The 14,105-nt window shown below is 41.4% G+C and overlaps 1 protein-coding gene across 1 annotated transcript in view; it reads right to left on the bottom strand.

Annotated features, from left to right (window-relative positions):
• Window positions 1–14,105, bottom strand: part of SPATA16 (spermatogenesis associated 16) — a 70,461-nt gene that overhangs the window by 21,670 nt on the left and 34,686 nt on the right. Inside the window, exons 5-6 of the mRNA XM_065748416.1 lie at window positions 13,923–14,007; window positions 1,757–1,904 (exon numbers count right to left, since the gene is read on the bottom strand). Of these exons, the coding sequence (XP_065604488.1) occupies window positions 1,757–1,904; window positions 13,923–14,007 (233 nt within the window). The remainder of the gene's footprint in view (window positions 1–1,756; window positions 1,905–13,922; window positions 14,008–14,105) is intronic.

Genomic DNA, 14,105 nt, shown 5'->3' with positions numbered 1-14,105 from the left:
TAGCAGAACTTGGACTGAAGTTGGATGAGTGATTGCTGTGGAATGGGAGGGTTATTTAAGATAATGTCTTCACGAGGTGTCTGGTATTTCAAACCCACTGCTGAAAGGGGACTTGGCTCATGTTTTTCATTTCACCTCTGTGAAGTATGGACATGCAGGGTGGCACAGTGCTGACAGTGAGTGCAACTTCTTCCTCGTGAGAGATTTTTTTAGTGGGTGGCATGGTTGTGGGCCAGGTCTGAATAGAATACATTATTGTGATCTTGGCTATACCATTTAATTCCTAGAAACTAGTGATCCCAGAACTTGCACTCAGAAAAATTTGTGTGAGATTGGAACAGTTTTTTAACAACAGAGTTTCTAAATGAACCCCCTTGAGGGCAGAACTGGTTCTATTCAATCTGATCTGTAATTGATTGAAGTATTATAGGACCTGTTGTTATCGAAGTACTATAGGACCTGTTGTTACCTCTCCTATGGAAGAGGAGATGCCTGGTGACACTTCCAGAAACATCCAGTGATTTATGAGCACAACCAAATTTCAGTGCAACACTTGCACTCTTTTGTTGTGTATCTGCATTTGAAAGTCTTACTCTTCCTATAAAATGAGGGAGTGATGTGAAATATGATTTTATCTTTTATTTTATTTTATTTTATGCTCTCTTTAATGTCAATCCTTTTATTCCTGGAACCTCTCAAGAAAGTCACATCAGCAAGTAAATGGTAGAAGGGACTTTACAACCTCCATGATAAATACCATATTTCCTTTTGAGCAGTCCCAAAACTACTGCCAGAAACTTAATGCAGGGGCACGTGAAAAACACAATCTAGTTTTATACTGGTTTCCTAAAGGCAAACACAATGTACAAACCAATTTTACTTGGTTTAATATTTGCGCAGTTTTGTGGCAAACACTCAGCTTCCCAATTCCCACTTGAGTTCAGGCAGATGTTCCTTTCTCCCCAGAGATGCAAGATGTTGCGTTATATAGAAGCTACCAATTGAGTTAGGTAGAACGACCAACTCAGAGCCAAGTGTCACCAGAGGTGGCCACGTTTTGAGTCACCAGGTTAAGGACAGCCATTTCATCCCTTTTTCTCTCTTTTGGTGAAATATCACACCCATTCCTCTTGAAATAAAACTGGTCACCAGAAATTAAATGTCTGCTTACTCCAGGAGATGCTACTTGAATTCACTCCTCGATGAGATGACAGCAGGTTCCACAAAGCCCGTTTGCTCTGGATTCGTCTTCAACAGCCCAAAGAAAACTTGCCTGTCTATTCCCCTCCCCCACTGCTGAGATGCTCTCAAAGGTGGTCATTCCTCCACTAGTGCTCACAGAAGGAGGAAAGATTTTGGAAAGTGAAGGGCCTAGTGTAGTGTAAGGCCAGTTACTGATGGCAGGCCACCGAGATGGGAATGAACTTGGGACTTGCTGTTGCCACAAGACACTGCAGAATTGCTGCTGAACAAAAGAGCTCTTGTAATAATGAGATTCAACAACTGAAATGTGAGGCTTCATGGATAAAAATAGTCTTTGTGGGGATTTGCAGTGTAAAGTCTATGCTTTAGCTAAGTACTGATTTGATTACCTAAATCATGTACAATCATACGGCAAATCGCAGAAGTTAATTTTCCCCACTGAAGTGTAGGAAATACAAAGGCTCAAGCTCCAGACTCCAAAACTCATTTTTAAGCCAGCCACACACAGACAAACAGTATACAGTGCTTAACAGCATGTGAAATCTGCTGTTACCTGTAAAGATGTGCTGCGTGTAGCCAGGGTGCTTTTTAGTGAATGCGTCTGTCATCTTGCCTCTGTTGTCAACCTTGACTTTTGTCACAAATGGTGTGTACATAACTGAAAAAGATTCTTCTCTAGTGATAGCTTCTTCAATCATAGCCTAAAAAGGGGAAAGAAACAACACATTTTATGCTGGTTAACGGCTAGTTAAAAAAAAAAAAAAAGGAAGGAAAAATAATTACTTCCACAGATTATATTTTTCCTTTAATAATTGCACAGTCATGCAAAGATAACATATTTTGGTCTTGAATATTAATTAGAAGGGAATTTAAATTAGTTCCAGAAAACACTGCCTATCTATACTCAGAAAATCAATTTAATGGAGAAAGAACATTTGTAAACAGTTCTCAGTGCAGTGCGCCTATGTCTTCAATGAGAAGAAAAGTATTAGATAAATTATCTTTTAGATGAAAAGAAAAAGTGGTTCTCTGCTCTTTGAAGGTCACATCTTTCATCTGAGGGTTTTATTCAGTCCTTGGGAGCTGGTTAAACAATACTAAGCATTCATATTACCCCTTGGGTTGGCATGAATCAAACACTGTGTCTATATGGAATATTAGTCTTAAAATATTGCGTTCAAACATCATTTGCATCAGGAGTAAAATTCACTCCTGAGCAGAGGGCAACACGAAGCTTATGAACCTTGGCATCCCTTAAAAATGACTGGAATGATGCATTGTGCTGGCCTTATGCGGAGAGGTAGATTTCACACTCAGTGGACCCCAATGAACTAGTGCTGGAGCTGCCTGGAGGAGCTACCAGCCTGGAAACTCAGCGTTTCTATTGGTCGTTGCAGGTGAGGTTTAGCTTGTGATTCTTCCTGGGATGGGGTTTCTGTGAGACCACACTGAGCTCTGCTTTGGGCTGTTTCTGTTTCTAAGAACTGCCATGGTCAGTCCTTTCTGGAAACTGGAAGAGCTGTAAGACTTCATTAATCTATCTTAGCAAAAGCGTGAACATGGTTAATAGAGACAAAAATAACACAAGTTTAATACAGATGAGTAGAAAAGCATGAGAGGAGATGTGGATGCAGTACCGAGGGCCGTGGTTTAGTGATGGGGTGCGTAAGGTCAGGTTGGCAGTTGAACTTGATGTTCTTGAGTGTCTTTTCCAACTTAAACGGGTCAATGATAAAGGGTGTATGTGTATGTTTAAAACGGCGTTTGGATCTCCCAGATCACAGAATGTATTGGCATGGGATTAATTTGGTGTTTATCTGACAAATCCAGACTTCTGTTCTTTCATTTTGTTTGGTATTCTGCTGGTACTCTATAGCTTGGCAGATATTTTCTAATCTCGATTAATGTGAGTGTGAATGTGTTTTTGGATGTACCCATATATTTCAGATATAACATATATAGAGTGAGGCAGTGAGATGAAAATGTGAGCGGTTGGGCAAGGCAGGCTCCATATTCTGCAGGATTGGGGAATGGCTTTATTGGTATTTGCCTGCAGAGTTCATTTTTGGCTTTATTACCCTTCAGGATAGTTCAAGGTCACACCTATAATATCTTTGCATTGCTATGTACCCAAGGCAGCTCTGAACAGCATGCAAATAGCGACTAGCTCAGAGGGCAGTAACGGCAAAATGTCAGCCAAAGGGAAAAAAAGAGATCCGTAGTTTCTGGTCAGTACTGCCACCAAAGGTATTATTATTACCCAGGAGCATAATACCCTGGACATAAGACCCTGGGCATAGATGCTACTTGGTTTATTATCCTCTCGGATTTTTATGGGCTAAAGACTTTAAGGACATAAAACTTCAGCCCATAAAAACTTTGGAGCAGAAAACTTTATATGATGAAATCCCTAAGGACTTTGCTGCTTAAGCCTTTATGCACTGAAGTCCATACCTGTGGATGAATATCTTGCAATGTGTCCCAGGAAACGGAGATGCCTTATAGAACAGTGTCTGTCAGGCTGTATGCTGTGCAATAACCCAAGGTGCAGACAAACTGGCAATAATTACAAGGATTTCAATGGACTTCCAACAGAGAAGAATAGAGAGAGGATAGGACAAATGTTTATTTCCCATTTACATGTGTTTTAGTATCTTTCTACCTGAAGGAAAAGGTCATCTCTGTGATGACCTCTCAGATACATCAGGGAGAATGTTGCTATTCTGGCCTTGCGGGGGAAGAAGTGCCAGGCTCTTCAAGGAAGATGTGGGTAGCAGGAAAACTAATAAAGAAATATGAAGGCCTTTTTTTTCACTTTTTCAAGTGGAATCTGCAACTTTATCTCATCATGTAGTGTTATGCTCCAGACTTCAGCTCTAACAGAATTAGGAAAAGAGAAGACACTGAGATGAGCTTGAACCATATGAAAGAGCTCCTTTAACAACATATACAGTACTGGAAGGACTACGATTGACTGAGTCCATTGAATATGGTAGTTTACCTTAGCAGGAGAGAAAATCTATTGCTTCACTGAAGATGCAAGAGTTCTCTTCACAAGACACTGCAGGATAAACTGATGATAGGGAAAATTTCTTTTTGTTGTTGTGGGACTGACTCATGCTCTGCTTTGTCAGGAGGTGTTTACATCTCTGTTTTGGAAGTGTGGGCAGTCGGAGAATGTCTACAGAGAGATCGCATGGAGATAAAGAGTCTGAAGAGGTATTTATATTGTCAGTGCTTCAATTAAAATACCAATTTTTTTCAAGAAACAGAAGCATTTGCAAGGTATGAAGGGTGTACATGCTATCATGAGAATTAAAAAACCAGAAGACGTTCCTAAACAAAGAATGATGCTTTTAACAAGACTTTGAGCATGTATTTGACCCAGCATCTCATATCCCTCTTCTCTGAGCATCTTGGTGCTGCAGTATTCTTTTACTTGGCGGTGTTAGATTTCACAGACCTTATCATAAATCTTAAGCTTTAACCTAAACAAACTTATACTGTCCCTTCTACATGCACTAGAATTCTGTTCAGCTCATAACATGAATAAGTAGATGCACAAGAAACAAAGTTTTCACATGCCAAAATGTTATTGCAAATGATATAACTTCAATGCTTTTATGAAACTTTTACCATTTTGCCTGCTTAGAGCAGACAAAGCACAAAAGAAAAAGTGGCACTGTAGCAGTGAATTCTTCGTAACAGTGACAGCAGCTTTCCCTGCTACAGTCCCTAACCATAATCCTCTTTAACTACAGAAAGGTTTAATTTGGAAAATCCAATTATCTTGACATCTAGAATTATCCAAAAATTTAGATATCTTTCTAGTGCCTTATCTTGCAGCTGCAGTGCATACTCAGCCACTGCCTCATTTACATTACAACAGGAACTGATGCTTTTATTGATGATTTTTATTAATGTAGTGATACCAGTCAGGGTAAAGCCATTAGCCTCTTCTACGAACTGCTTCCACTCTTAGGCTGGTAGTTAGAATTATGGGAGCACTGCGGTGCAACCTATGAGCTTTTCTCTATATCTTTCCAACCATAAAGCAGTGTCTGGCAGCCCCGCCACTAAGTCTGTTGCTGTTTTGATATGAATATTTTCTCACCAGCAAGATCTTCTTACATTAGTTTTATTTTTTTTCTTTCTGTGGGAAAAATAAGCAGAGGGGATGCCAGAGCATATCCTTTTCTCAATATGTTTATGGTACGAATAAATCACGTATTATACAATAGATGAGAACTTCCTGCTTATCTGCCATGTAATGCCTCCCCATTAATGTAGGTCACATCAACTATCAGCTTATTTAGCTTCTTAAGTTATTAACGAATTTAAGTCTCTGCGAGCTATTTTGCATGCAGCACATTCTGGAAGCGGATTTGCAGAGCATCGCAGCGATAGCCCCATGGATTCTGCTGAGCTCTGAAAGGCAGAGGCAAGAGTATTGCACATTGGTTACCTTAGGCTTCAAGATGTTTGATTTTCCAGTAGATGTCTCTTTATGATTTTAGAAAGATGAAATCCATCCTTTATGTCCTTCCAAAGAGGTCATCATTCATTTAAGAAATATCCAAGAACGCAGAGGGTGTGGAAAATCATTGAATCACAGAACGGTTGGGTTGGAGGGGACCTTAAAAACTGTGTAGTTCCAACGCCCCTGCTGTGGGTAGGATTGCCAACCACCATCTGAGGCTGCTTATCCATGGACTGGGGCACCACCAGCGATGGGATACCCACAGCTCTGGGCAGCAGTGCCATGGTCTCACTGCCCTCTGAGTAAGAAGTCTTCCCCTAACATTTAACCTGAATCCTCCCTCTTTCAGATTAAAGCCATTCCTCCTCGTTTTACCATCATCTGACTGTGTCGGACCCCTCCTGTTCATAAGCTCCCTCTGAGTACTAGAAGGCAGCAGTGAGGTTTCCTGAGTGTCTTCTCCAAGATAAGCAAGTCCAGCTCCCTCCACCTTTCTTTGCAGGAGAGGCTGGAGGCTGCTGTTGACTTGATGTTGGAGGGTGGGAAAGGAGGGACCCAGCAGCAGTGTGGAAATGCAACTCCACTTTAAGCTCTCTACCCTCCAGTATCTCCAACTGATACGTATGAAATGCCAAATGAGTCACCAGCTCTTATGTCACTTAACGCCAGCTAGGACTTTTCCCTTTTCATCTCAGCACAGAGGTAAACTTGAAAGATTTCTGATTCCATTTGGTGGAAAGACCCATGGTGGAAAGGCTTTGTCAGGCTGATGCAGAGCACTGTTAGGGCTGAGCTCCTGTTACTGTTTCATGTAGGGTTTGTTGCCTGCCTGGAGCTCTGAGCCTTCCTGCCTAGGTGTCTTCTGGGCTGGCATCATGCCCTGCTCCAGCCTGGGTTTGCCACCTCCTTGAGATGCCATGATGGGAGCAAAACTGGTCCAGCTGCATTATTACTTTGATGGTCAGCATGAGGGATGTACAGTGGTGTGCAGTAGGGGCAGCAGGGTAGTAGATGTGAAAATCAAAGATCCCATGTGAACTTCATGAAGCTACTGGTCAAATCCCAGTTTTTAACCAAATTTGCTGATATTGTCCCTTCCTTAAGAATAAGGGAGATTTCATGGTGAGAGATACCCTAATTCCAATAGAGTGACCCACTGCTTTCTGCTCTGAGCAGTAGGATCACCTGTCCAGCATCAGAAGAATTCTACCAGCTCTGTGTGGCTCCTGCTTTATCAGGAGTGGGTTACAGTTTAACTAGCAGCTCTCTGTGAGAAGGGGAATTGAATAGCTTGGGTAGTCTGGGCTCAGATCTCAACTGAAACAGGCAAACCTAAAGGTCGAGCATCACTCAGTGCTTTATGTCAGTGAATTTGGACGCAGTGGCCGGTGCTTGAATGTTGCAGGCATCTGGTGATTTGGGCATGTGCTCAGGAGACAGGGAGAGGTCCTGGCAAGAAAGCAATCATGGGAGAAATGGGGTAATAGCTGTAGGGGCTTTTCATGGCCTTCAGCACAAGAAGAAGGGAAAATAAAAAGAAGAAAAAGGAAATAAAAATGCAGAAATGAGCAGAAAGAGATGTCAGTCCTTCCTAGCACCGAGCTCAACAGTTTTTGGGAACTTGACTTAAATGTGAAGAGATGAATCAGACAGCCAGAGATGGTGACTGATGTGGTTAGCCTGTAAAATGGACAGCACTGTTCAAAGGGGCAGTGAAAAATCATGCCTGAGTCATTGCAATAGCCAACTACTTTATGTGGCAGAATGGCTGCTAATTTAGTAGAGGACAAGTTGGCTGTATATAGAGTTGTTTCTGAAAAGGGACTTTATCTCTTTTTGTGTGATGTCCTCTGTAGTTCTTCAAGAGCAGATGTACGAATGGAAAGCCACACAGCCAGTAACGATCCTGGGAATAGCACAAGCTCCTGCCTGTAGCTTCAACTTCCCAAAGAAAGGAGATGGGGTAGAAAGAAAGGGAAGAGGATAATGAGTGTGTAACTTCTTAAGGACCTTTGCAACTTGAAGGAACAATAAGGGCCCTAGAACAGCTCAAAATGGCTGAATTTCTACACTGATGTCTCAGGTTTCCTTTGTAAATCTTAAAGCTCTGCCTTGCAACCCAGCAAAAACCAGAATGAATAGAGTGAGACATGCACGTTACTTTTGAGCTGCTTCTTGGGGTTTTTCAATGGTATGGGACTTTGCTGTCCAGGTTGCTCTTGCTGAACATCAATAAGGCATTATTTATGGTGCTCTATTAACAATGAAAGCTTTGATTGGTTGGTATTTTGATTCAGACTGGGATTTCAACAAGCAAAGTATGTATTGCCTATGACATTCGGCTGGTATTCAATAAAGAAATCTTTCCTGAAATTAGAGACAATTAATCCATCTGTTTTAATAACTGTGGCATTTAAACTGGTAACTTCTCTTGTCTTGTAAATACAGTTCAAGCAATAGTTATTCTACTAAGAAGGATCTGGCACTAGAAAAATAGAAGTAGGTAGAAAATATATGGAGGTAGATATTATTAAAGAAGAAAGAATACTAAAAAGCAACCAAGTTAAGTTCCTTGCTTTTGTACATGCAGAATTGTTCCTGGAATGGAAATATCAGCAATAACAACAGCAGTAAAAACCTCCCAAATCAGTATCAGCACGACAGAAACTCTCTGTTATGTTATTTTATTTGCCTTATCAATTCAGTTTTCAATTACTTCATATTTTCACTTGTGTGCCTGAGCACAGAACAGAGCTGGTTTGTGCAGCTTAGGAGTTACGTCTTACAAGCAACGTACTCCGAAGCCAGAATGATCTGAATCCCTGAAATGGCACACAGAGAGAATATTTGCCCAGGAAAATATTAACAGTTTTAATTTTAGCAAGTCCCCTCAGCCACGATGCAAAGGGAACATAGGGAATCCATGAAGTGGTCAGGAGCTGCACTTGGGACATCTGGACACCACCATCTGAAGAACAAACCGATCTTCCTGCTTTTTGGGCCAAAATCCTTTTGTTTTTCTAATGTGCAAGGTGAGGAAAATCATTACATCCCAATTTTCCACCAGACAATAACGAGCCAGATGATTCAAGGCAAGTGCTGTCCTTCAAAACAGCCAGGGAGACAGAAGCGGGAGGATCACTTGCTGATTTTTATAAAGAGAGGCGAGAAAATTCAAAATGAATCCTTAAAGCAACAACAAACCTCTGGGACAATAGAGACTTAGACAAATTAGGCATTTCCTGTACTTACTGCCTAATAGTAAGCTTTGACCTCAGTGGGATTTTCCCCCAGATTTGATTAAAGAAGGAACTTTTCTGCAGCAAAGTGTGACACAGCATGATCTGCTGAGACAGCCTCGAGAATTAACGAGAAATGCGTTTTCTCAGTGATATGATGGCCAGGCCGCCGAGGGAGGCTGCTTGTCAGCTCCTATCAGTCATCCCATTAGGAGGACTGCAGGACATCCCCTGCCTGTGCCAGCCTGCAAACCTGATGCTCCAGAGCAGCATGGGTCAGGCGTGAGCACAAGGACAGCTGATGGCTGGGGAGGAGGTGCTGGCTACTGAGAGCTTTCTTCTCTTAGTGTTCTTGTCTGGGGTTGTCACCCTGCAAGGTGTGAGATAAAGCTGAGGTCTAAAGAAGCTGACAGCATCCAGTGTAGGTGTTCAGCCACCTCACAGGGCCAAGTGCTTTATTTATCGTTTGCTTTACTTTGTGATCTGTCTGTTGCTCTGCGCTTGCAACAGCAACAGCCCAGGTCTTTGAACTGGAAACACCCGATGTTCATAACAGCAACAAGAGGGAAAAGCAAATGTCTTAATACCGAAACCTCCATGACAGCTGCTGCATGTGCTGCTGGAGGCTCTCTCTGTGACGTTGAATTCAGATGACAGAAATACTCTCAGAAAGACAGGCTCATGAGATGTGTGTGGAGTATTGTCAGTGTGCTAAGAGCAGCTCGACGATAGCTGCAATCTTGGCCAGAACGCTAAGGTTTCACATCTCTTTATAGAAGACATCCAAGTCCAGGTTGCTGCAATGCAAATTAAAGGACTTCTTTGAGCTGTAGCGAATACATGTTACGGAATTAAGGCTTTTAGTGCAGATGGTTGTGGAGGTGTGCAGATAGGAACCTACAAACTTGAAATGCCTTCTGGAGGTTCTGCAGTTTCTGCAACATATGCGCTGCTGGTGGGAGTCTGTGTGGACAGGAATGACTTTGGGTATAGGTACATAGTGGGTGCTCCATACAAACCTTTAGTGTAGTATCTTATATAGTATATACTTGTAGCAGTATAGGAGTGAAATATTGTTACTCGTGGAATGAAACGTCCAGGATATATCGCACAGTTTTTAAGAATTGGTTTGCAAAGGTGTGAATAAAACCAGTCAGTTTGGAGGTGAACACTTTCTATGTAATGAAATATCTCAAGTCTATTGTTTGTGTTGCTGTTCCAGCTGAAAAATACAATTGCAGACAATAAATGCTAGGGAGATAGCCTGATAATAGTAATAAGCAAGTCTTTGTCTTGCTGCTACCACTGTAAATATCTGCCATAATACATTTAATAACTTTCACATTATTATTTCATGTGATGAATCCTATTTAATTCAGTATTTTTAATCTAAGAGCTAATGCAGAAATCATCCAGTGCGTATTCCATAGTGGGTTGTGAACAAAAGTCTATCTACTAGATTATATGTTAACTTGGAAAGCATATTTTCAGTCCATGGAATGGAATATTTGAAAGTGTATTTATTGAATGGAGAGAAAGGTCTAACTTACTGAACAATATTATCCATTGCAAATTGCTTTTTCAGCTCTCATCAGCATTATACTGTTATCTCAGAGTAGAATGGAAGGCAGGTATTAATATTCAAAAACAACACAGGGCATGAGGTATTACATATCACTGTACAGAAGTTCCAGAAATAGATGTTTCAGTTTAAAGGGGATAATCAAAGAAAGCTAATCAAAAAGCTAATCAAAAAGAATATTTAAAGTTGCCTTGATCACGATCCATAGGTATACATACAGCGAGAAGATAACAAGTAGCAGAGGATCTTTAAGCCTTCAGAGGTGAATATGTAATAGAAATTGCTGGAAATTTGGGCTGGATAAGTCAGATTCCAGTTTGTAAACTGGAGGAGAGGCAGGGGATAGCGATGCAATAAAACACCATTTAGAAGGAATATAGTAAATACTCTGTTATTAAAGTGTTTAAGTGGGGATTTGATAACATTCTCAAAAAAAGCTTCAGCATCTCCTCTCTTGTCACTGATAATATAGGAAGGCAAGGGTAAAATTCTGTGCCATTTTTATGCAGAAAGTCAGATAATTTATCAACGTGAGCCCATGGTCTTAAAGATCTGACAGCATGAGCCTTGTGGTGTGTCTATGAGGAGATTCAGTCATGTAGGACAGATCACTGCTGAAGAAGAAACGCGTAAGAGTTAACGATGAGGAGGGGAAAGATTTGAGGATGCTTTAAGAAGCATTGAAGAAAGAGGGCTCTTGGCAGTTGATGTCAGGAATAGAATGAGTTCAAAGGAAAGGATAAAACCAAAATCAGGAGAAGTAAACCAAAGGAGATACAAGATAAAGACTGCTCTGAGCACGAGAAATAGATCAAGAGAGAAAAAACAGTGATTTAGAAGTAGGACAAATAAAAAGGAGCTTTGTGGAAGTGAATTTTGGGCCTGAAGTTTTTGCAGCACAGAAGTCAGTTGAAGGATTTGGGTGGTCCATGTGATGTTTTGAAGCCAAGAACAAAGAAGGAGGCAGTCTGTGAGGAGGAAAGGGCCTTTCCAGCAGTAAAAAAAATAACGAGAAAAAGAAACAAAAGTAGTGCGTGACACGCCAGAAGGTTATGTATATGACCAACTGATCAAAGCAAAGAGTGACAAATCTCTTCTAAAAATCTTTTTTCAGAAACGTAAAAAAGCAAACAGTCCTGCTCACCATCTACTCCTTTCCTCCCCAGAAAATGTTGCTCGTGGTTGTGAGCCAACGCGAGGAGTGAGTTCTGGGGCCGGGGAGTAGCTAAAAAGAAAAGCGTGCATCAATAGCTGTTGCTTTGGTTACAAAGGCACATGCGCATGCATAGTCGTGACAAGTTATTTTCAGCTTTACAGCATGAAATAGAGAGAATATTAATGAAAAAGATCGTGTTACCTCTGCTTGGCCTCTTTGTGGTGGAAAGTCCCAGTGCAGTGTCATGTGCTACACCACACTGCGTAATTGTCACTCTGCACTAATAACACTGAAGTCACCCCTGATGCTGAATGCAGAGAGCTCATTGGCTTGGGAAGGAAGAGGTTGCTGCTGGTGCTGGGATATCTCTTCACAAACGGCGTTTCTTAAGTGCTGGTTATTACCTTGAGTGGGAGTGGTACTGGGCACCCAGCTGCCTATACTGCCTGTGTGTCAGCATATGTATACTGTTGAATCCTTAGCTTTGCCCACGCTAAAGCATACACACCAAAGGCACAAAATTGCAGAGCAATCTCTGTCTCCCAGTGAAAATCAGACACGATGGGAGATCAAACTAATGGTTGGATCTGTACTGACATTTCAACAGACAATACTTCTGCAGGCAGTGACAGCAGCTCAGGTTCAAGAGGAAGGCAGAAGGGATAACATGGTGCAGTAGGACCTTTTGGTTCCACGATGGTCCAGAGAGGACCATGAGAAATGAGCAACGAGCTGAGAACAGAAGCAGAGATGAGCAGAGTCCTGTTGCCAAAATCCTTTGGCCCTCGCTGCTTGTAAGGTGATGCTAATGGTGAGGCAGTAATCCTGCTGTTGCTTTGGTTCATTCCCATCTTAGCCCAACCACAGATTCTGGCTTAGTCTCTGCAAGGAGGCACTGTGATAGTGTTGCCCTTCATGCCATTTACTTGTCCCTAGCATAGGAGCTACATAGCAGGACAGTCTGAACCCCTGAGGGAGAGGACAGCCATGACCTATGACAGCTCCTTCTATAAAGGCTGATGCTTTGAAGCTTCACGTTCATGACTTCAAGAAAAGGAGTCGATGGGTACCAGTGTTGAGAGACAAAAAAAGATATTCCATTAGAAGAAATGACCCTTTCATAAAACCTGTTTGTGAACTCAAGATTTTAAACGAGTCTGACCCAGTGGGGAAAAAATCAAACTGTTCTGTAGAGAAGAAATTCTCTGCTGGAAAGCATATAAGAAAGTTCACAGGCAGTGCAAACACTAGCCCAGTGGGTAATTCTCTGAATGAGATGCACTTTGCACTCACAGCAGTACTGAAATTCAGCAGCTCCCAAGACTGAGATTTATTCCATTTTACCAATAAGAATGCAACTAATAATAGTTCTTAAAAGGAAGAATTTACCACATGATTGAAGGTAAAAGACCAAATTCTCATTTTTATTACCCTGGCTTACGCCAGACGTATTTTGTACTCCTTCATATAAAGTACAACAAGGACTAGCCCTTTTGTGGTCTCATATATTCTCACAGAATAAAACCCAAAAAGACAGGATCACAGTCAGACTCTGAAGTTTTGTCCCAAGGGACATACATAATTTTTTTCCTGGTACCATTAAATCCTTTGTTTTTATTAACCATTTTTACCCAGTCACCATAGTCCCTTCTACCTGTCGCCTCCTGTGTGAGAGCTCTCCTCAGAGCTGAAGGGATATCCTTAAACTTAAACTTGTGCTGATCTGGCTGAACTGCTGTCTCAAATAGGTATCACCCAAGAGGCGAGTCTCATTGAAGTCAATGGTCTACTCCCCACATAAGTAATCTTTGCAGAACTGGGGTCGTTCCTAGCCATCCTTCACGGGGCACTTTTGGTTTCTCTGAGACCATTCGTTACGGTCATTTTTTCCTCTCCTTCTGGTTGAAGAGTTTGGAAAGGTGTCAAAGGATTAGTATCATGCAAATTGCAAAAGGAAAGTGTCACTAAGGTAGGAAGACTTCACAAAAAAATAGCTTTGGGGACTATACAGTATCCAGAATTAAATTTTATAGCAGTCCATAAAATTGAAGTATGAGCCAAGGGTTAACAACCTTGAATTTTGCCCTTAAAATTAGTCCAAGAAAATCTACTTCATTATAAATACGATAGTACTATATGGTGTCCTGTTGATTGATATGCCCAAGAGCTACCTTTGTCGGCAGTCTTTTAAGCAGTAATCCTTCATTTTGGTCTTAGTAGCGAGATGGGCACCTCCCTCCTCGTTGAGCCATCAATTTTTACCTGCCAATACAGTTTGATGAGCTTGCTTATATTCTGCTCAGTGCCTCCTGTCAGCCAGTACATATAGTCAGCAATCATGGCGCTCCTGATGACAAAAGCAGAATAAATGAGTGTGTTGGGAGATAAGGATATATATAGAGAGCAATATTTAAAGGAGGAAACATTAAAAGAATGTAATATCAA

Source organism: Cyrtonyx montezumae, unplaced genomic scaffold, assembly GCF_038088225.1.
Source record: "Cyrtonyx montezumae isolate F1298 unplaced genomic scaffold, pur_monq_1.0 scaffold_5, whole genome shotgun sequence".
Classification (NCBI taxonomy): domain Eukaryota; kingdom Metazoa; phylum Chordata; class Aves; order Galliformes; family Odontophoridae; genus Cyrtonyx; species Cyrtonyx montezumae.
Note: the sequence above shows the minus strand (reverse complement) of the source record. Positions and strands in the feature narration are given on the sequence as shown.